The 22,227-nt window shown below is 45.7% G+C and overlaps 1 protein-coding gene across 2 annotated transcripts; it reads right to left on the reverse strand.

Moving 5' to 3' along the window:
• Window positions 1–204: 204 nt before the first annotated feature.
• On the reverse strand, window positions 205–20,937 carry LOC308485790 (membrane-spanning 4-domains subfamily A member 15-like). Of its 2 annotated transcripts, none has more exons than XM_081021850.1 (7): window positions 20,348–20,937; window positions 7,315–7,532; window positions 5,519–5,638; window positions 4,629–4,685; window positions 3,329–3,451; window positions 1,593–1,706; window positions 205–1,378 (listed from the first exon to the last, which is right to left on the reverse strand). In XM_081021850.1, the coding sequence occupies exons 2-7, from the start codon at window positions 7,513–7,515 to the stop codon at window positions 1,256–1,258; spliced, it is 738 nt and encodes a 245-aa protein (XP_080877976.1). In that variant the 5' UTR covers window positions 7,516–7,532; window positions 20,348–20,937; the 3' UTR covers window positions 205–1,255. The 2 variants fall into 2 exon arrangements, with proteins under 2 accessions (XP_080877976.1, XP_080877975.1); XM_081021849.1 differs by lacking the exon at window positions 20,348–20,937 and adding an exon at window positions 9,268–9,518.
• Window positions 20,938–22,227: the final 1,290 nt, after the last annotated feature.

Raw genomic sequence — 22,227 nt, forward strand, 5'->3', positions numbered from 1 at the left:
TTCTTCAGAGTATCACAGTCCATGAGAAACTTGGCATAAGGCTACCTAGATATTAGAACAGAGATTGAGAGAAAAGAGGCAAATGAAGAGTGACGGTTGGAATTTCCCATAACGCTGGAAGGTTCCGCAAGACATTTTGACAGAAGAGTTTGGATTTGATATCCTGCTTTATCACTACCCCAAGGAGTCTCAAAGCGGCTGTTCCCTTCTGCATTATATTTGAACTTTCCTAAAAGCCACTTCCAGGAATACAGTGCAAGTTTAGAGCTATTTTCTGTGATAGTTGAATTTTTTTTCCCCTGGGGTTTTTGTTCACTAAAATATGAGAACTGGAAGAGATTTCCTCCCCCCGTCCTCATAGATGAGAATAACAAGGAAGAAATTCCAGTGCATGTATGGTAAGAACAGAGGAAGAATTTGTTTTGCAGTGAACTCAACTAATCTGACAAGGCTAGGGTTGCCATAAGTCCATAATTTCCCAGACATATCCAGAATACTGCAGTCGCAAGCAGTGTCCGTGCGGAAATTGGCTAAATATCCTGGAAAATCCATGTCGGCAAGGTCATTTTTGCTGATTTCCCTCAGGAATAGCTCAAAACTTTGCCAAAAAAAGTTCAACAACTTTTCTGTCTGGATTTTCACTTTTTGAAACATGGCAGCCCTAGACAAGGCTGGACTTGCTTGCAGATCGGAATACAACTCCCAGTCAGATCGCAGCTTTATAAAGATTCTACAGTGTAAAGGGTGCGTGTAAAGGGCACACATATTTTAAATTTAATTTTTATACAAAATTCACATTTTACAGGAAAATGCATTGAAAAGTATTGGGAAATGCATATTTGATGAAAAGAGTGTGTCAGTTTGACATAAGAGGTGCATACAAAATGTGCACAATTTAAATAGAAACTTTTTGTCCATCCTTTGAGCAACAAAAAAATCTATACAACAACCGCATGGAACAGACCTATGATTTGAAGCCAGCGAAACTGAGAGAGGACAGATTCAGATTGATCAGTCTATCTCTGGCTGAAGAATGCTTGAATCGCGACAGGTAGGTTGCTTTACAGTGGGGAAGCTAGGACATTGTACCAGCAACAGTGGAGTTTCAAAGAGACATGCCTTCTTATTCCCAGGCCTTTCTCCCAAAACTATGTACATAACACAGCAGAGACACATCTGAAGTTTGTGATTGACTTGGCATTCCAGAAGACCTGAATTGGGTGTAATTGTTCTTAGGAATCTCGTCTTGGCTTTTCTATTCTCCCTGGCTTGAGGGTTCATAGCACGGGTTGGCATATGCTTCATAAGATGGAGGAGGACCTATTGGCAGAAGATTTCCTTGGTGTGGTATGACTGCATCTGGCACATCATATATTGCCTGGAAAGTAGATTACAATGAACAATTAGAAAGTCTCAGATGCTATTATTACGCTTTACATCCTTCCAGATGCCACCACTGACTTAATTTTCTCCCAGTAGCATCTCCTCCTCCTTTTGATTCTCTAGAGGCCACCTGGTTCCCATTTTCCCAAAGCAAACATCTTACAAGTTTCACCCCCGTACCCCAGAAGAAGTCCCATGGAGATGCTTACCTCTTCACCTCGACGGAATATTGCTTCATACCCAAAACTTAGAGAGACCATTCCAATGAAGAACTCCAGGACGGCAAAGATCAAGATGACATTTAAAAGTCCTAGGGCTACTCTCTGCCAAACATAAAGCCATGCCGTCAGATCATATTAAGGTTACACAATTAAGGATAACTGAATCACCACAGAAAACTACTAAAGTAATAGATGATAAAATAAAAGACCCAGTGTTTGCCTTCAGATAGCAATACTGTTCAATTGTAATAGTAAATAATATTTTAAATATTAAACATTTTAATTTAAGATTGATCAGTATTTTGCCTTAAACATTGTTGCTACTTCAGATTCCCAGGTCCTATGGTTCTGAAACGCACTCATAAAGAGGTTCTGACAACACCAACATCTGGATCACCAATTTTTAGATTTGGCATTTGCTAATGTGTGATGAATCCGGCACCCAAAGGGAGAAAAGTAATTTCCTCGTTTACTTGAATGCTTTTTTATACAGGCAATGGCCGATTTACATATGTCCAATTGATGTGCAACCGCAAGCACATGCATCACAGCAACCCGGAGGTGGCCAGAAAGGAGGCGGGGTGCGGTGGGCTTATGTGTGCTCCCCCAACATGCGTGGGAGTCAGGAACATAACCCCCACACTAAACAATCATTGCCTGTATATATATAAATAATGGAAACAAGTTAAAATTAGCTCTGATCTTAAGAAATCACCACTGTGGGCTTTTACACACTTCTGTTTGCCCTGCAGCTTCCCCCATGGTTCAGTGCTGAATCAGAGCACACGGCAATCAGGTTTTCTGCGGATTGCCATTTGTTCTGATTTATCACTAAAGAGTGGGTTTTCCAGGGGGTGGGGAAAACACAAAAGCACTCGGACCCATGCCTAGAAAGCACAGGCCAAGCAGAAGCACAGATGAGCCCTCTGTCATCTATTAACGTCCGCGGCTGATTCAGGCTCCACACAGGTATTAGGAAGTCAGGTTTATTTGCAGAGCTTGTGTTTTTAACACACCAGCCTGTAGCAGGGTTTCTCTGCAGTCCAAGTGATGTGTGAGGGGCTTGGCTGTACCTGAGAGCAGGGTACACAGTTAATTCACTGTCCCTGGTTCCAATATATTTGCCATTGAAGAGCCAAACTAGTCCCTATGTGGCTGAAATGTTAAATTCAATTGTTGCTAGATGACTTATTAGCATTAGCATTAGCCTTATTAGTATTATTAGCTCAGTCAATGATATAACTCTACCTCTGCATGGTCTGTGCAGCTGAGTTGGTGCTGGGACCCTCTGCTCCTGCTGCTTAAGGACATGCAGTTCATCTTGTGAACTCCTTTCCTGCCACATCTACAAGCTGGCAGTGGAAGGAGACACAGCCTTAAAAAGTTGTAAGGTGCCGTTATATAAAATCAAGCTCCGCCTGATTCCTTTATGGCTCAGGTGACTAAGAAAGGTCTATTTTATCTCCCTGGCTTAACCTACCCTCCTGCCAGATCCTCCTACCCAGTAGCAGTTTCGCTTCACACCACTTGGTAAATGGCAAGGGATATAATGAGGGCAGAGCAAATAAAGGATGAGGATTACAGTGGAAAACAAAAACAAAAAATTCAGGAGTTTGGCAGCCAACCCCATTTGCTACATCCAGGTTAAGGGAGCTTTCAGATGCAGCCCATTCAACTGCTGCTAAAATAAGTTCAGAACTCAACATTCCCAAAAACAGGCTTACCAGGCGTATTAAGTCAGAGGGCGTATAATAAACAGGAAAAACATTTTCATCTATGAGGAGAACAATTATCCCAACGGTTGCAGTAAGAGTGCTCACAATGTTCAGGCATGCGCTGACTTTCATCTGTAAGAAACAAATACACCCTTAGGGTACAAGCTATTCTGGTCATGCTGCATAGCAACCTGACAAAAGCCTTATTCCAGGGATAGCCAATACAGTGGCTTCCAAGTGTTGCTGGCCATCCCAGCATCCCTGAGCAATGGCCCTGCTGGCTGGGGCTGATGGGAGTTGTGGTCCAACAACATCTCAAGGACACCATGCTGGCTATCCCAGGCCTATTCAGATATTCTTAAACATGGTGGGGGAGGTGGGCTGTGCACACTGCTCCCAGCCCCACCACCCGCCCCGCATCTTCCTGAGTTGAGTGGGAAGGTTTGAAGGAGGAAGTGCTTTTGACCGGATGCAGTGACTGTCCTCCCTGTGAACAAGAACCTAGGTTTCCTTGTGGTGGAGAGAATTGCAAGCATATAAGACAAACATGGTTATACCCCACTTCAGATCTTCCTGTACACTTCCCACTACCCTTCCACAGATGCAGCTTTAAAATGCATGACTAGAACTTTTGGCACCATCTCTATTAATGGTTTTTTTTTTACCTCCTTTTGACTATGTGAAAACTAGGGCTGTCTGAAAATGGCACCCCAAAATCCCCCATGTTATTTGTGAGCATTAAAAGAAGCAGGAGTTTTGCAGATATTATCCGTGGGTGGACTGAAATTCTCCAAGCTTCAGGAAGAGCTTGGAAAAAGAAAACGTGTTTTTTTTTAAAGTATCAAAAAAATGTTTTCTGATAAATTTTGGACAAGCCTACTTCCTAGATCAATTATGCAGGGATGAAATACTGCTTCAGTCCAAGGTCAGACCTTAGAAACAACTGCCAATAGAAGTAAGATTATTTCCAGGAATCTCTCTAAGAAAACTCCATTTTATTTGATTAGGATATTTGCGCAGTAACTGCAGAGAAGGCTCAATGATTAAAAGAGTCTCAGCTTTTCCATGCTATTCCAAGACCTCTCTGAGGAGTCACAAGGTTTGGGGCTCCAGTAAGAGTTGGCTGCTCTTATCTGGGGGGAAATTCAGAACAAGGAGGATGCTACAGATTCTGTAGCCCTGAAGTCCTGACAGGAGGATTTTTAGTGGTCTTGTGTAAGCTGTACTGAGCTCCCAAAGAAAGTGCACAATATATGTGCAGTAAATGGTGGGTTGAGAGGCAGGGCAGGATGTGAGGAACCAGACTCACCTGTAGGGATGATCTGTTATGCTCAGTTATCGCCAATGCAAATCCGGAAATGATGAACTGGGTCACACAAGAAAAAAAAAATCAGGATTAGAGTAAACCTTCACTCCAAATTCAGGTGGGAAAAGACTTATGCAGATAAAAGAGGATGCTGACAAATGGGGCAGGCTGTCTACAGGAGTTATGAGGCAAAAGTAAGGGGCCAGGGGCAAGACAGGAGAAAATGCACTACGTGCATTTCCTGAATGTGATTTTTTTCTGTTGTAGTTACCATTCCTGTCTTTGATACATAACCCACCATCTCCTGGAAAGAACAGGAAATTGGAGTTCAGCCTTGAGCTAATAAGCTGCAATTCCTCAGTGTAGTGTCTGAGCATTCAAAGAAATAGAACACGCACAAACACAAACACACACACACATGTTATATGTTGGTATCCCTACCTGCATTAAATTGTCTGAACTTCACCTGGCAAATTATCTGAATTTGGTTTGGTATTCCTAAGAGAAACCAGCAATTTTGGATTTCTTATACAAATGACCGCTAAATTTAGGCTGAGCTTGAGAGCTGCTTCCATGTGGGTTCCAAAATGCACAGAAAGCATTTGATCCCAGAAACCATGTGGACAAGGCCAATTTTCCACCTAGTTGGTACCCTCCCCACTGGTCAACTGTTGGATGTAAAAAGACTAGGCAATTAGTCATCGAAATGTCACATTCAAGTGCTATTGAATTCATGAAACATCTAACTGCTATTTAATTCCCTATTCTTAGGGTTTCTTGAATGGTGAGGTTCTCTTTCCCTTAGAGGAAAGGTTGCCTGCAGCAATCACTTGTCAAATGGGGAGGTGGCTGGCATAGTTTGAATTTGTTTGAATTGAACTGGTGCTACTTACAATGAGTCCGCCCCAGTACACATATCCAGAGAGCACAGTGTATGATTGGCTTCTGTCCAAGAGAAGGGTCAAGAGGCTCCCAAAACTAATGTGAACCAAGCCAATCAGAATCTGGATAGCCTGTAATAACACAATTGAATAGAATAGGTGAGATGAGTCCTAGTGTTTTCGACAGTCCTTGTTTGGGGAGACAAATTCTGTCAATTTGAAACTGAAGGAACTGTCCAGAGCGCTGACCAACTTTTGTGTCATCATAAAAACACCCTCCCCATTCCCAAAGAGCAGCATTTCAGAGTTTTAAAAATCCATTTTTTAGACACGTCCTATATATCGTGCAAATGTATGGTTGTAAAAACGACATTTAAAACAAACGAAAAGGTACACAGTCCAAAGAGGAATGAGAAAATTGCCACGGGTTGGTTTGTTTATTTTACAGTTTCATATCCTGCCTTTCCACCATTTAGGCTTTGCTACTGAAACAGCTACAAGTGTTGTTTGAGGGGGAAGCTAAGCTCACCCGACCTGGGCCAAAGAGGTGCTACCAGCTCCTGGTTTGGGGTACATCTACCCCACCTAGTGCAGCAGCAACTCTCACACAATGCCTCATATAAAATTCCTCCCTTCCTAACAGCAGTCAGAATAAGGATTGCGGAAGTGAGGCGAAAGGGTGTGTGTGTGTGTGTGTGTGTTTATATAGATTTAGATACAGATATAGATAACTTTAACACACTTTGGGAAGGAGTGGGATTCAGAAAACATTGTTTTGTGTGTCTGTGGGGTGGGGGAATTCCATTGCAGCTCAGTATTTAAAAGTACTTCTGAGAACTGGGGGGGGGGGGGGGGTGAAGGGAAGAGGAAAACCTGGATTTTTACCCAAAGCAGATGTTCCAGGTGTTCAGCTTAGATGGGACCATTTTTAATTTCTCTCCGTTTCTCACTTTTCCAATCTTAATTTCAGTTCTCCACATTTCCCTACAAATCACAATTTCCCTCCCTACCTAGAAAGTTTTCCTTCAGGGTGAATTTATCTTACCACACACATTTCAGCATGCAGTTTTGCCAAACATACACATTTAGCACAGCAATTGTAAGGTAAAGGGACCCCTGACCATTAGGTCCAGTCATGGCCGACTCTGGGGTTGCGGTGCTCATCTCGCTTTATTGGCTGAGGGAGCCGGCATACAGCTTCCGGGTCATGTGGCCAGCATGACTAAGCCACTTCTGGCGAACCAGAGCAGCGCACATAAATGACATTTACCTTCCCGCCGGAGCGGTACCTATTTATCTACTTGCACTTTGATGTGCTTTTGAACTGCTAGGTTGGCAGGAGCAGGGACTGAGCAACGGGAGCTCACCCCGTCATGGGGATTCGAACTGCCGACCTTCTGATCGGCAAGTCCTAGGCTCTGTGGTTTAACCCACAGTGCCACCCGCTTCCCTACAGCAATTGTACCCAAATAGAAAACATTTTACGGTGAAGCATATTTCAGAGAAGTGTGCATTTTGAAAGATGGCTACATTTTGGTGCGCATAGTGTGCCAGAGAGTGTGAATTAGGTGAGTTGAGTTCACCTTTCAATGCCGAATTATTTCCTCACATCCCTTGATGTGAATCAGAATATCAGAGCTGGGGTGGATGAATTGTGACAGAGAGGCAATGCTTGGTGTATAAGTTAGTCCACAAAGAAACCATAGAGGAAGATACTTCTGTTCTTTACATAATTATTTTTGCTATATAACTCTTTATTGGTGATCACAATAATCCCCAGAGACCTTAGTATGAGATGGGTCACTTACCCCTAGCACTCTGGGTTCTCCTTTGCGTTCTGTACGTAAGTTACCAGCTGGCTCAGTTCCTCCATAGAGATGGCTCCCTGGATAGCCTGTTCCGAGTGGCTGGCCACCCAAATGCATGGCACCAGTTGGGTGCAAAATCTGGTTTGGGTGGCTGGCCATCACACCTTGGTGAGGAATAACCATGAATGCTTGGTTGTCCATGCTGAGCAGTGCAGCTGCTGTAACAGAGGGGAAAGAGAAAAGAACCCATGAATTCGTTCATGAAAAGTGCACATTGTTCTTCCTTGCTCTGAGTTTGGTATGGACTCCCTCAGGCATATGCAATGACAGGAGACAGTTCTACGTTGCTATGTTGCTGGTAGAAACAAGCTGGCTGGGGCTGGTAGGAGTTGTAGTCCAAAAACATCTTGAGGGCATCAAGTTGTGGAAGACTGGTATACAGCAGGGGTGGAAATACTTTTTCAGCCACATTTGTAAGCAACCTTCTGGGAACTCCATGCTACTGGCAGGCAGGGCCAGAACCACAAAGCAATGGATGTGGCTTTTACCTTTGTACAGAGGTGTGTACACACACACACACACACACACACACACACACACACACACAGTCTCCACTCAGGCAAATTAAAGGCATTCTAACCTTTCATGGTCACATTCTAGCCAAACAAAAGTACTCAGGGAGAAATCACAAACTGATGCAGAAATGGGACAGAACAGATTTATGAACAAATGAATGAACGAATGTACAACTGACACAGACTGGTTATAGACTGTTCTCTAAATACATCAGAATTCCATGCTTTCTAGTGCAGTAGTAGTAGCTCCAGTGATTTTTACAGATACACTTCATGCCGGAATCATATATACACAGTAGATTAGGGATGGGCGGTTCTCTCAAATTCATTCTCTCGGTTTCTCATTTTCAAATTTCAAATTCAGTTATCCACATTAGTTTGCAATTTTTAAAAAAGTCCTCATGAACATTCATCAGCATTGTACTGCAAAATTGCTTCTAGTAAGCACATTTTGGGTTCAGTTGTGCCTAACACACACAGTTATGGAAAGCACTTTCACCTTACATTATGCATTTTTGTATGTTATTTTCACAAATATATGTTACCTGGCTGGAAAACTACACTGCAAAATTTGGAGAAATGTGAATTTGGAAGGCTGATTGCATAATTCGCATTGTTTTCGAAAGTGCAGATTAGGTAGATTCACCTTTAAATACAAACAATTGAAATTCTCCCCCATTCAAAAAAGAGAGTAAGAAATAGGGGTGCGATTTAACTACAGTGGTACCTCGGGTTAAGTACTTAATTCGTTCTGGAGGTCCGTACTTAACCTGAAACTGTTCTTAACCTGAAGCACCACTTAATGGGGCCTCCTGCTGCTGCCGTGCTGCCGGAGCCCAATTTCTGTTCTTATCCTGAAGCACTATTTCTAGGTTAGCGGAGTGTGTAACCTGAAGCGTATGTAACCCGAGGTACCACTGTATGTTGTTGTATGGGTGAGATGAGGTATATTTGTGCAGTTCCCTCCTTTCCCCTGGCCCATGTGCCCTTATGCCCCTTAAATCATCGTTGGAGGGTTAAAGGAACCTCCAGAACTGGTTCAGGGGATGCAAGGGAGGGAAAGGGGGGGAGGAAGTCCCATTGTGTGAGTTGAGCTTGTTCCCTATACCCCACTTAGTGCTACATTGAATCTCACCTTAGGTATTCTATTGCCTGTTTCAAGGGCAAATGGGTTCGCATCCGCTGCCACCTCCACCCCACCCCTGTCTTCGCCATTTGCCCTATTTCTAGCAGCATGAAAAAGATCTAATTCTTTACCCTGGAGACTCTCCCTCCCTTTCTCTGTACCCCTCCCTCCCTGCGAGAGGCCTCGGCCACCACCAGTGACCAATGATCCTCCTAATAATGACCCAAGCTACCAAGAGGTGATAGGACTCACTGTATTTCCCGACCTTGCAGATTCTGCTTTCCCTCTTGGGTGTTCAAGTTCTACTCAGTCAACCAGGAAGCTTGCTCAGAGTTTTAAAGAAGTGTCATTTGTTGCTGTTGGACCTTTGATCTTATTTGCTTGGTCATATCCGTCCGCCCTGCCCTTCTCCTGCAGGTACGTCCCAGTTCTACCTTCATCAGGGTTATGGTTGCCATGGTCCCTTCTATTAAAGAGCTTCTCTATACCCTAGAGCAGAGTTGTCCAAACTTTTCATGTTGGCAACAAACTTTTTAGACACGCATCATTTCGCAACACAGTAATCCAGTTTTACTAGCAAACCAGAGGTTAACTAACCCCTTTCCAGCCCCGGCAGCAGTGCAAAGAGCGTTTGGGTGACACACCTGCACACTGCAGCCGACACACTAGTGTGTGTCACGACACACAGTTTGGAAAGTTCTGCCCTAGAGCATTATTTTTATATTTTTATTTCATTTAAAATATTTCTATACTGCTTTTTTATTCGCTGGATGTTTTCCAGCACCGCCTTAAAACACTGTTGTTCAGGCAAGCTTATCTAGATGTCTCCTGTTGATTTGTCTTTTTGTCTACTGTTGATGTTTATCACTTCAATGTTTTAAAATAGCCACTCACCCACTCCAGCGGTGGGCATCGGTTGCAACCCGGCATGGGGCTTCCTCATCCTCCCGCAGCCGTGCCATGTGCCCCTGAGCATTGCTCCCGTCCCCTGGCCATTGCGGTGCCTGATGGGTTCCCGCCAAACCCAGATTCAAATTCTGGCCTATCTGCAGTGGCCTGGGGGTGGGGCAACAGGAGCGGACTGCATTTGGTGAGGTTTCTCTCTGGTCCACTCCCAGAACTTAAAAGGGGGGTCTGAAGCAGTCACATTTATTAAGAATTTAAATATTTGAGGTGGGGTGTAACCTGCCTAGAGGTTTTGTTACAATCAGAGCTCTCACTCACTTACACACACACACACACACACACACTAACCGTGCCTTAAGTAGTTTACAGCAATTCAGAAAAGCTGACGTGGGGACAAGGGTGCCATCTTGACTAAAATATTGGGGGGGGGAGCCCTGCCCTGCATAATCAATCACATGACACAGTGCACACATCCCATTTTAATGGCAATGCCAATAAATAGGGGGGGTAGGCTTCTTAAATATTTTAGTGGGGGCAAAGGGCATGATCACTGCTCAAGGACACATTTCAGCCTGGTAAAACCACTCAAGGAGCAAAGCCAGTGAGGGGTCCTGGTCTGGGGCAGAAGGGTGGTCCTAGGGAGATTCCCAGGGCCTATACAGAGACACCTAGAGAACATATTCACCGCTCAAGGCTGAGGAGTCCCACCCTTGGAACACATCAATAGAGCCCTACAAATCATAGTGATTACTACTACACTCTTTAGAACACTGTACTGTATATCCCTAGAAATGGGTGAGCCCCAGCTGCAATTTAGAATGGAACTGACACAAATGAGTTAATTTGGGCCAATTATAATTGCCTCACTAATTAACTTACAATTGGGCCTCCTCAATGGGACCCTCTATGTTATGTACTGAAGTTCTCACCCTCGGCCAGCAGGGGGATACTGTAGATAGTTATGCAAATGAAGGATCGAAAGTGACGTTCAGTGATTGGATAGTTTGTATGCAAATGAAGGATCGAAAGTGACATTCAGTGATTGGATAGTTTTAGAAAATGGCAACAGTTACATTGTTCTGGAGCTCTATATAAGCAGGCTGACTGAGCTCCTCAGCTCAGTTGTGTTCCAGCTTACAAATAAAGAGCTGCTTTGGAAGAATCGCTGTGTCGTCTGATATGTTCGCCCACAACTTAACACTGGCGACGAGGATGGGATCGATGGACATCAGAGCACAGCCAGATGCGGCCATCCTCTGAACTGAGCTGAATCACTGAGCGAAATCACTGAGCGAAATCACTGAACAGAACCAATTCAGAGCTGACTGTTCTGGCTAGAGCACTGTGTTCCATCCATCGCCCTTCACGCCGGCATCGGAATCATGGCTTCACTTGTGCCTCTACCGCCGTTTGCGCCAGCCTCTGAATCATGGGACTCCTACCTCGCTCGGTTCGACTGCTACCTCCAAGCCAACGAGCTGACAGCAGTATCAAAGGAACGGAAGCGGGGCCTATTCCTCAGCCTCTGTGGGCCTGAGGTGTTTGAGACAGCCCGAGCATTGGTTGCGCCTGAAGCAGTCCAGGCAACACCATGGGACACGATCCAAGAGAAGCTCCGCAACCACTACGCGCCAAAGCCGTCCAAGATTGCTGCCTGCCATGCGTTTTACCACCGGAACCAGGCAGAGGGGGAGTCAATCAACAACTACACCACTGCCCTCCGACAAGCTGCAATGCACTGCGAGTTCCAATATACAGGTACGCCCATCTCCTTTAGCCTTGATCCACAAGTCGCCCCCATCAAGCTAAAGCCACGCCGGGTTCCCTTTGCTCTCAAGGCTAAGGTGGACGAACAACTGGACAAGCTGATTGCCCAAGGAGTGTTGGAGCCGGTTGACCACGCCAAGTGGGAAACCCCCATCGTCACGCCTGTCAAGCCAGACGGGTCGGTGAGAATCTGCGCTGACTCCAAGTGCACAATCAACAAGGCACTTCAGCAGCACGCTTATCCGGTTCCTGTTGTCCAACACCTGCTGCATTCCCTGGGTGAGGGTAAGGTCTTTGCTAAGCTGGACCTTGCCCAAGCCTATCAACAACTGCCCGTTGATGATGCCACTGCTGAAGCCCAGATGATCGTCACCCACTGAGGGGCATTCCGTTGCCCCCGGTTGCAGTTCGGGGTGAGTGTGGCTCCTGGCATCTTCCAAAGCCTTATGGAGCGTCTCCTGCAAGGGCTTCCGGGCGTGGTACCATATTTTGATGACGTCTTGGTGTCCGCAGACTCACACCAGCAGCTGTTCGAGCGCCTCCATGCCGTGCTGACCAGGTTCCAGGAGGCCGGGCTCAAGGTAAAGAGGGAGAAGTGCCAGATCGCCGTTCCACAGGCTATCTTATCGACGCCTCCGGCCTTCACCCGACCACATCCAAGATCCGCGCTATCCAGCAGGCCCCCATCCCAAAGAACAAGACGGAGTTGCAGGCGTTCCTGGGGCTGCTGAACTTTTATAACATGTTCCTGCCCCACAAAGCCACGGTGGCTGAGCCTCTTCACTGACTCCTCAGCACAAAGATGCCTTGGTCCTGGGGTCATCGGGAGACGGCAACCTTCAACGCAGTCAAGGCTCTCCTTTCATCGGACAGTGTGCTGGTACAGTACAGTGAAGCCAGGCCACTGGTCCTTGCCTGCAACGCCTCACCTTTTGGCACCGGCGCTGTCCTTAGTCACCGTTTTCCAGATGGAAGAGAAGCACCGCTCGCCTACTTTTCCAGGACGCTATCTCTGACTGAACGGAATTACAGCCGGCTCGACAAGGAGGCACTGGCACTTGTGGCTGGAGTGAAGAGGTTCCATGAATACCTCTACGGCAGGACTTTCGACCTCATCACTGACCACAAGCCGCTCCTGGGCCTCCTCGCCGGTGATCATCCAACTTCACCGGTCCTCTCGCTGCGCATGCTAAGATGGACTGTTTTCCTGGCTGCCTACCACTACCGGCTCGTCCATCGCCCGGGGAGATCGATGGGCCATGCCAACGCCCTCAGCCGTTGCCCTCTTCCAGCGTTTGTGGAAGACCCGACTCCTGCTTCATCGCTCCTCCTGATTGAGGATCTTCCGGGAGCGCCTGTATCGGCTGCCACTGTGGCCTCCACATCTGCCCAGGATCGCACCATCAGCTGTGTGCTCAACTGGGTGTGGAGGGGGTGGCCACAAGGGCCTTTTGCATCGGAGTTCCAGCCCTTCGCAACCAGACAACATGAACTCTCGGCTCATCGCGGCTGTCTGCTGTGGGGAGACTGTGTCGTGATTCCCCAAAGACTCCGTCAACGTGTCCTGGAGGCTCTGCACGTTGGCCACCCGGGAATCGTCAAAATGAAGGCGTTGGCTCGGTGTTACATCTGGTGGCCTAACATGGACGATGCCATCACTGCCTGGGTGTCCGCCTGTCAAGCATGCCAAGAATCGAGGCCTGCACCACCGGCAGCTAAGGGACACACCTGGGAGACGCCCAAGACACCCTGGTCGAGGGTGCACATTGATCTGGCCGGCCCCTTTCATGGCCGGACCTTTATGGTAGTGGTGGACGCCTATTCCAAATGGCTGGAGGTGGCCCTGATGCCCTTCACCACTACCGAGGCTGTCATCCGGGTGCTGCGAGGCCTCTTTGCGACGCATGGGTGTCCTGATGTCCTTGTCTCCGACAACGGGCCGCAGTTCACGTCAGGCACTTTTGAGCGGTATATTTTGGGACTGGGCATCCGCCATGCCCTAACGGCACCATTTCATCCATCATCCAGCAACGGGCAAGCGGAGAGAATGGTGCGCTCGGCAAAAGAGGCACTGGCGCGCCTGGACCGGGGAGACTGGCACGAGCAGGTCGCCGAATACTTGTTCGTGCAACACATCCCCCCTCATGCGGCCACAGAGCGGAGTCCTGCTGAACTGCTTATGGGCTGCCGCCTCAGGTCCCCGCTCGACCGGCTGCACCCGGACTTTGCCGTGGCCGAACCCCCAGGCTGTGCCAATGCGCCACGGTCATTTGTTCCAGGAAACCAGGTCTTTGCCCGGAACTATGTGGGGGACATTCCTTGGGTGCCAGCCACAGTAGTGGGAGTCACTGGACCTCGCTCGTACCAGGTGGCACTTGAAGACGGACGCTTGTGGCGCCGGCACATAGACCAGCTTAGGCACAGGGTTGGGGACTTGGACACTACCATGGTGCCCCCAACTGCGCTCGTGGCTCCGGAAGAGACACTTACAGATGGTGAGGCTCCACCTACACCTCTCTCGCAAACTGCCAGCGTGGAGCCGAACCAAGCCACTTCAGAGGGTCTGCCAGACTTACCACAGGCTCAGACCACTCCACTTGCAGAGGCTCCACCCACAGCAGCGGATCCAGGGGACTTGGTTTCAACGCCACCTAGCGTCGCACCACAGCCTCAGCAAGAATTGTGTGGGCCCCCGGACTTGGCTACCAGTCCCCGGCGGTCTGGCAGAGTTTCCAAGCGCCCAACTTATTTAAAGGACTATGTTGTTGGACATGTACCACTGTTGGTTTAAGTATGTGAAATGTAACCGATATGCTTTTGTGCCTAATTGAACCATTACGTGTAGTGCTGTATATAAGGAAACCATAACGATTGTAACTAACGCCTTATCTCGGTGGGGAGGGGTGTTATGTACTGAAGTTCTCACCCTGGGCCAGCAGGGGGATACTGTAGATAGTTATGCAAATGAAGGATCGAAAGTGACGTTCAGTGATTGGATAGTTTGTATGCAAATGAAGGATCGAAAGTGACATTCAGTGATTGGATAGTTTTAGAAAATGGCAACAGTTACATTGTTCTGGAGCTCTATGTAAGCAGGCTGACTGAGCTCCTCAGCTCAGTTGTGTTCCAGCTTACAAATAAAGAGCTGCTTTGGAAGAATCGCTGTGTCGTCTGATATGTTCGCCCACAACTTAACACTCTACTACCCCTTCCTTTCCCTGCCATACTTAGCGATGAGGGTAGTGAGGTTTGCAGGAGAGCTTTTGTCAGGCCCACATACCACTGGAAGTGTCGTTCCTATGGTTCTTTCTTGACGACTCTGGACACTTGTGGAAGCATTTGGGATCCTCCTGAGAGGGTTTGATGCCGCCGCATAAGCTTTGATTAGGCAGTAGAGCAGTGGTGAGGGCATGACCAACTGGGTGGACCCAGGCCTCCAATGAGTCTAGGCCTGGCTCAGCAGGCGCTTGCAGGAGCCAGAATGCAAAGGTTGGAATTCAATGTCACGCTAAGGTGACAATTCCATCAGCGCAAGCATTTCTGCTGGCCAAACAGAACAATCTCGCTACCCTCGTGTGCTGTTCTGGGGGTTCTCCTGACCCTCCTGAGCAGATTTAGAGAGGGCATGAGGATCACATGGGGTTTGGGTTCCACAAGGGGCTCCTTGTGCTGGCTTTGCTCTGTGCATTAAGGCCTCCTCTGCACGTGGTCATCCTTAGTAAGGAAAATGACCCAAAGAGTCAATGTCTTATAGTAAAACCTGCAGGCTGCTTCACCTTAACTTTTGCCAGCTCCAGGCTTAGGTTGCCGTTGTCACGTGTTATCATTCTTTGTGGCAGCTTTTTCAATATCTGAAGAATGAAAGAAAATTATTTCTTTACACTGCTTGCTCCAGCTTTCCTGTAGCTGGCTTGTATCCTAAGACCACTTTCACTGATGAAGCAATTTCCCACCATTAGTAGGAGAGGCTGAGTGACGAAGCTTGTCTGAGTGATAAGAGATGGGTGCCAGAAACAGAAACTTGGAAGGAACACCTCATTGGGGTTTTAATGCAACGTTTCACAGTTCTGTCTCTGGAACAGCAGAGGGCAGAATATCATTTTCTTTATTCACGTATCTGCATGAGAAATGCAATGTTAATAAACATGTTTGCCAACAAGTACCCTTTTTATCAACCAATGTAGACTTTTATCAACCAATGTAGAAGAATTTCTACTTTATAAAGCTCACAGACCATGGAGAGAGACCATAGTATTTGCAGAGCCCATTGCAGCGCAGACACAGACCCATTTTATGCATGTTTACTTGAAAAAAGAAGTCCCACTGTCTGATTGAAAATGAAAATGGCCTCTTCAGGAGAAGGCAATTAGAGGCTTGGGCTTTAGAAATTCTGTAATAAGTAGATGGATCAGATATTATTGTCCTTTTAAACATAATTTATGATAAGATTTGATAGAGAGCTTAAAAGCTAAAGTTTTAATAACCTCTTTGTCTCAGAGGTTCTCATTCACAGAACATGAGAAATAAGGGGGGGGAGGCTATGGTTTGTATAATGCCTTACTTATTGTGATACAAAAGTTCTTTTACTGTCTCCCAACTTTATTTCATAATTCTTTTCCTCCTGCTAATGGGACTGATAGGGGAATCTTTGCGGTTTTCAAAAATCACATTGCATCTTTAACTGGATTACCAGTGCCAGGATTTATACTTTCTCCAAAACTGCTTTGTTAATTTGTAACAATGTCAATAAATAGCAATGGAATTCACTCTTTGCATTTTCCGCCTTTCATTTCCTTCTGACCTCACTGTTTACAGTTCTCTCCCAGCAGCCATGCCTATCTGAAATCACATGAATGTGAAGAATAATTACTGAGCTTTTGGATTAGATGTTACAGTTTTGGCTAACAGCAGGGGCACTCTGCATTAACATTCAGCGCAAGTCTACACACGTCAGAATCACAAGTTAGAGAATGCATCCTTCAGATGGCACTGGATATCCATTTCAATGTTTCATTGACAAAGAACTATCTGGATGGGCACAGAGTAGGGCCATCCCCATATCAGAGGAGGGGAAAAGCTTAATGAATCACACAATTGAATTGAACAATCTGTTAATCTGTTTCTACTGTAATTATTTGTATGGTTTTAATAAATTTTATATTTTATATCATTTTATTCTACCAATATTAAATTGTTTTTAATGATTGCTTTGTCTATGTTTTTAGCGGTTCTTGTTCTCATTTGTAAGCTGCCTTGGGTCTCATCAGGGGAAAAGGTGTGGGGGTCATTCCATGTCATGTGATCCAATGACTTTTACCTTACTGTTTTATATTGCTTTCAGTTTCCTAAAAGTAGTATAAGAGAAGGTCCCAAATCTCAGTTTTTGATTTTTTTTAATCTCATCACGTTTTTGAATTATGGGGGTTTGAAATTTAAAAAAAATGACAGTTTTGGCCTTGCCGGACTACACAAACACCTTAAAAGCTCAGCCCATAATTGAGATATTTCAAAACTAAAAATGCCAATCTCTTCAGAATGCCATGGACTTACTTTAAATTTTAAAGTTAAGTTACAAAATTTTAAATTTAAGTACGAAAATTTTCATCTTTATGTGCCTGACAACAACAACAACAACAACGGGGGCAGAAAGGAGGCAAGTATCCAGGAGTAAAGACTTTGGCAATCCCACCAACCATTGCACCCAATGTGTTTTGACTATATGCAATTTTGGCTTTAAGTGTGAAACGTAACCCTCATTGAGGGCTGGCTATACATGGCTATCACTCCCCAGTTTTTTTCTGCATTTCATTTCTTTCTGACTCTCCCGTTTACAGTCCCACACCTAAACCATGTGTGTGTGTGTGTGTGTGTACCTGCAACTCAGGATAACACTTCATGCATCTGATGAAGTGGACTGTCATTCACAAAAGCTTCTGTCATAACAAATTGGTTAGTCTTTAAGATGCCACATGACTCTCTTGTTTTGATTTTGCTATCACTCTGTATTTGGATTTAGTCTTCAACTACATCAATTACATGTTCTACATTTTGTGTTAAACGGTGGGTGAAAATACAATACAAACAACTGTAGCTTAACATTTCATTAAGAACTTGCATGCCTAAAAGCCCAATACGTAATGAATCTTGAAGATCTGTAAAAACATCAATGCCCAGAAGCCCAATAATGAACACTCCCTTGTCTGAAAACCTTCTATATATTTACCAGCTGAAGTTAGCATAATGAAAGGTATTGCCTTACCATGTTTTTGTCACTGGAAACCAGATGCAATTTCAAGGCAGAATGGGACAAGCAGAGGGTTCTGCATTATGCATTAGGGTATCACAGCACTGACTGGGGAATGAAGACCAAGACACTTGGGCTAAACACTCCGTTTGTTTCATGTGTTTAGCACCACAATCCACAGAAAGCACTGTGCAATATACCACTAGAACTCAGGTGTTTGCATACATGTGCAACATAATGAAACAGGTGGATCTCCCCCCCCCACCTCCAGTTTAAATTATTGTCTGAAGCCACTTCTCTGCATATCCCAAATTAGAACCCACACATCCCATGGTTTGTCTTTCCTTCCATTCACACCTTGTCATCCCTGCAGGTCGCATTTCAACCCCTCCTAGACTGCCGGCTCTGCAAAGAGATTAGATTGCGTCGCAGTGGCCTGATGCTGCGCAGCTAAGCTTCCATCTGCTTCCCTTCTTTCACCAGTGTTGGTGGCAATGTCAGCCATTGAGAGAGAAATATGACCATGCACACGGAACACCAGCTGGGCTCTGATGAGATCTCAGGTGAAGAGAGATCCCTGCAAAGAACCCAGGGCAAGTTCTGAGGCCAGAGGAAGGATTTCCTGCATCAGGCAGGGAGTTGGAGCTCCAGATGGTCCACAGGGCCTCCTCCAACTGGATGATCTGAGTTTATCTATTCTAAAAAATATTTATATCCAGCCATATCATAAAATATCAGGGCAGTGTGCAGCAAGAGGTATACAATAAAACATAAAACACCATGAAAAATGGTACAAAATAATCACTGAAACGACCACATTGGCCTGTCAGCATCAAAAGGTCAGCATTAAAAGAGATGGCTGAACATCAAAAGAGAGGGTGCCTGTCAAATCTCTGCTGGAGAGTCCCTGGAGCCGCAGGTGTGACTAGGAGAGACTTTTAGCAGCTATGGCTGGTAAATACATTCATGGCCAGGATTGTTTGAGACCACAGTTGTCCAGGCATTGGTAACCTCATGGCTGGATTACTGCAATGTGCTCTATGTGTGGCCACCACTATGGTTGGTCTGGTGGTTGCAGCTGGTGCAGAAAAGAGCAGCTAGGTTGTTTGTGTGGGCAAACTACAACCATCATAACAAAACTTCACTTGCAGGATTTGCACTGGCTGCCAAGTTTGCTACCAGGCCAAGTTCAGGGTGTTGGTACCAAGTCCCTATACAGCTCCAGACAAGGTTGCTTGAGAAGCGCCTTATACACCCAGTAGATTGCTGTGTTTTGCAGGAGAGTTTCTCCTGTGAGTGCCACAGACCTCAGAAGCCCTCTCCACAGTAACTCGGAGCAGGGCTTTTCGTGTGGCTGCCCCTGTTCTGTGGAGCAGCATTTCTGTCGAGATACAGCAGGCCATCACTAGCTGCACTTTCCAGAAACAATTGAAGATAGTTATTGTTCTGACAGGCTTTCCTAGCTGGATAAATGAGCATTCATCATAAGTGTCCACTAGTTAGGATTTTAGTCTTGCTTTAAATGTTGTTTTTGTGTTCTTAACTGTTTTTAATTATCTTATGTGCACATTGCCTCGAGACAGTGGTTTAGAAGGCAATTAATAAAGCAATAATAGTAAATTTACAACAGGCTCTTGCTTCTGATTGTAATAACCAGAGAGAAGGGCAGCCAAGGTATGAACACAAGCAGCAATAAACAATACCTGAGCCTAGATCAACAAAAACTTTTAAAAACAAAGTCAGCAACTAGTGTTGCTGCTGTTTTTCAGTTCAGGTGAAAGAAGAGCAAATTATTTGAGATCACAAGGACTGAAGGAGAAATAGTCTTATAGGTACAATGAAGCAGGATGTATACTTTTGCTCTTAAGTAGTAAATGAGGTACATGAAAGGGGCCAGGGCAGAGACAATGTGACCCCCCATGAGGAATCTCTGGCAGCCCCATATTTCTCCTTTTATCCCCAGAATGGTAGGCACCCACCTTGGGAAACTTTAGCACCACCTGTGCAACTCCAGCACCATATTTGCACCAAGTTCAAACCGTGAGGCTGTGCAGAAATGCATCGTCAATGCCTGGTTCAAAGTGTGGCAATTCCCTTTTCTAGGGCATTCATCAAAACCTCAAGCCAGATGGAACACAAGATCTTCTTGCTCATCTTGGCATTCAGCTAAGCTGGGAGATGTATTTTCAATTACTATAATAGGATGCCACACAGCCTCAGCACTAAATGATGTTAAATAGTTTTAGCAATGATAGCATTATATCCTGATCTTCTTTTAAAACCTGTCAACATATGGCCGGAGCCTCCAGCAAAATACAAGCTGAAATCGATACGCAGAAAACAATTCAGTTAGGGTTTGTTTTCCCCTCCAGCATTTTAAAGCAAAAGAACAACCAATAGGAGCACACTACAAACCTGTGCCCCTTCTTCTTTCAGGCCTGATTCTACAGCATTGCTAGGAAGACCACATCTAATTATGGGTTGAACAATTTCCATAACAACAACAAAACACCTCCTTCCTACAAACCATATGTCCAAACGCAAATAATAAACCAAACACAAATCATATAGCATGCCTCCTCACAGGACCTTTGCTTTGCTGAGACTGGTTCAGGTGCCCAAGTGCTCTTTCCTGGGTGACAGAAGGTCAGTTAATCTCTATTGAAATACTGCCTTTTCACATTTTGCATGCACAGAAATTCCAGTCAAACACTGTATTTGACTAGAAGGCTGAACAGAATGTTTCAATCACTAGGCAACGGGCCTGTTAAAATTTATTCGTACCATCTGGGCAATTGACATCAGGACAATAATAGACTTTGATTTCCAGAAATCTGCTCTGTGCTGAGTCCAGTTTCCTTTTCCCTTAAAGCAGACGTGGAAAACCTGCAGCCCAAAGGCCACAGATGGCCCACAGCCCAGGGTTGGCACTACAATGAGCCTTTCTGATTTGAGGCAGTCACCTCAAGCAGCACTCTGGGAGGAGTGGCAGGTTTGGGTCTGGGTTCTGCGCCCAACCTCCCTTCCTGCATAATCTTCTACCCGGGACAGTTTCTTCACACTTACAAATCCCTTTCTATCCTTTCTCTTTCCACTCTTCACCCTCTCAAAACATGCCTCCTCTTTCCGTTCCACCGACCAACCTCTCTCTCGCTTTTGCACCATGCCTTACTAGCTGGATACTGAAGCTGCTGTCTTGCAAAGCTAGGAGCCTGCCTGTCAGGAGGCAGCTGCACATGCAGCTTGGAACATGAGTGGGACTCTGTGGCAAAGTGATCTGACAGATGAATGGAAAAGAAGGGACAGTAAGACACCATGAAATGGGGAGGGTCAATGCTGTGGTGAAGCAAGGGGGACAAAATGCAGGAGGAAAAGGTGGGGAGGAGAACAAAAGCGTTTTCCTGGTACATAAAAGCACTTTTAAACTCTCTGCCTTGCTTACTGGGCTCTGGGAAACTCTCGTGCAGGCTCTAGTGGCCTTTGTGAGATCTCGAGGACGCCTCCAAAGCCCAAGAGTTCCTAGAACTCAGTAGGAAGGCTGAAATTGGGCTAGTTAAAACTGCGTAAGTTGTGAGTTAACGGTATCCCAGAGACGCCACCATCTCCAGTCACCCTCATTCCAAGCAAACCAAAACCAAAGTGTGCCCTGGCATCTGTGAAATCTCTCACCACTTGGAGATCAGGGTGCATGTAACAATATTAAGGTCCATCTCCAACAAGTTCTGGTTGCCCTTTTCCTGAAAAGTGGTTCACTCAGGCTGAAGGTACTTCATTTCCTCTCAAACCTTTTGGTCAGGTTAGATATTATATTCGGCCATCCTCACCTGGTTTGCAAAATATACCACTCCATTCCATGTCCCAGACAGATTCCTAAAGCATTGTGCTCTCTCAGGGTCCAGAAAACTGTAAAACTGGGAGGGGAATTACTAAGAGAATCTCATCCATGCTGCATTTCATATGCTGTGTTGCCCTACATCAGGTTGTTATGTAATGTTGCCTCAGAAACTGCCTTGCTGCTTGCCTCATGCAAGTTCTGTGTGGGCTTATTCTGCTGAATTGTACAATGGCAGTTTCCTATTGCTTTAGCTTATTGGTTCAGTAGATATACCTCTCTCTCTCTCTCTCTCTCTCTCTCTCTCTCTCTCTCTCTCTCTCATACACACACACACACACACACACACACACACTTGCTGTGAGATTTTTTTAAAAAAAAAATCAGCCTTGTTTCGTTATAGACAGGAGACAGAGTCGATGCAGTGCACAGTAAGACCGGCTAAAACTCTGTTGCCGTATTA

This window comes from Podarcis pityusensis, assembly GCF_964106645.2.
Source record: "Podarcis pityusensis genome assembly, chromosome: 1".
In the NCBI taxonomy this organism is placed as follows: Eukaryota; Metazoa; Chordata; class Lepidosauria; order Squamata; family Lacertidae; genus Podarcis; species Podarcis pityusensis.

What these genes read in the sequence shown, in the direction of transcription:
- LOC308485790 (XM_081021850.1), bottom strand. Translation starts at nt 7,515, where the DNA reads ATGGACAACCAAGCATTCATGGTTATTCCTCACCAAGGTGTGATGGCC. An exon ending in ATAACAGATCATCCCTACAG is followed by an intron (nt 3,452 to 4,628) that starts GTGAGTCTGGTT and finishes TGTTTCTTACAG; the next exon opens with ATGAAAGTCAGCGCATGCCT. An exon ending in CCTCTGACTTAATACGCCTG is followed by an intron (nt 1,707 to 3,328) that starts GTAAGCCTGTTT and finishes TATGTTTGGCAG; the next exon opens with AGAGTAGCCCTAGGACTTTT.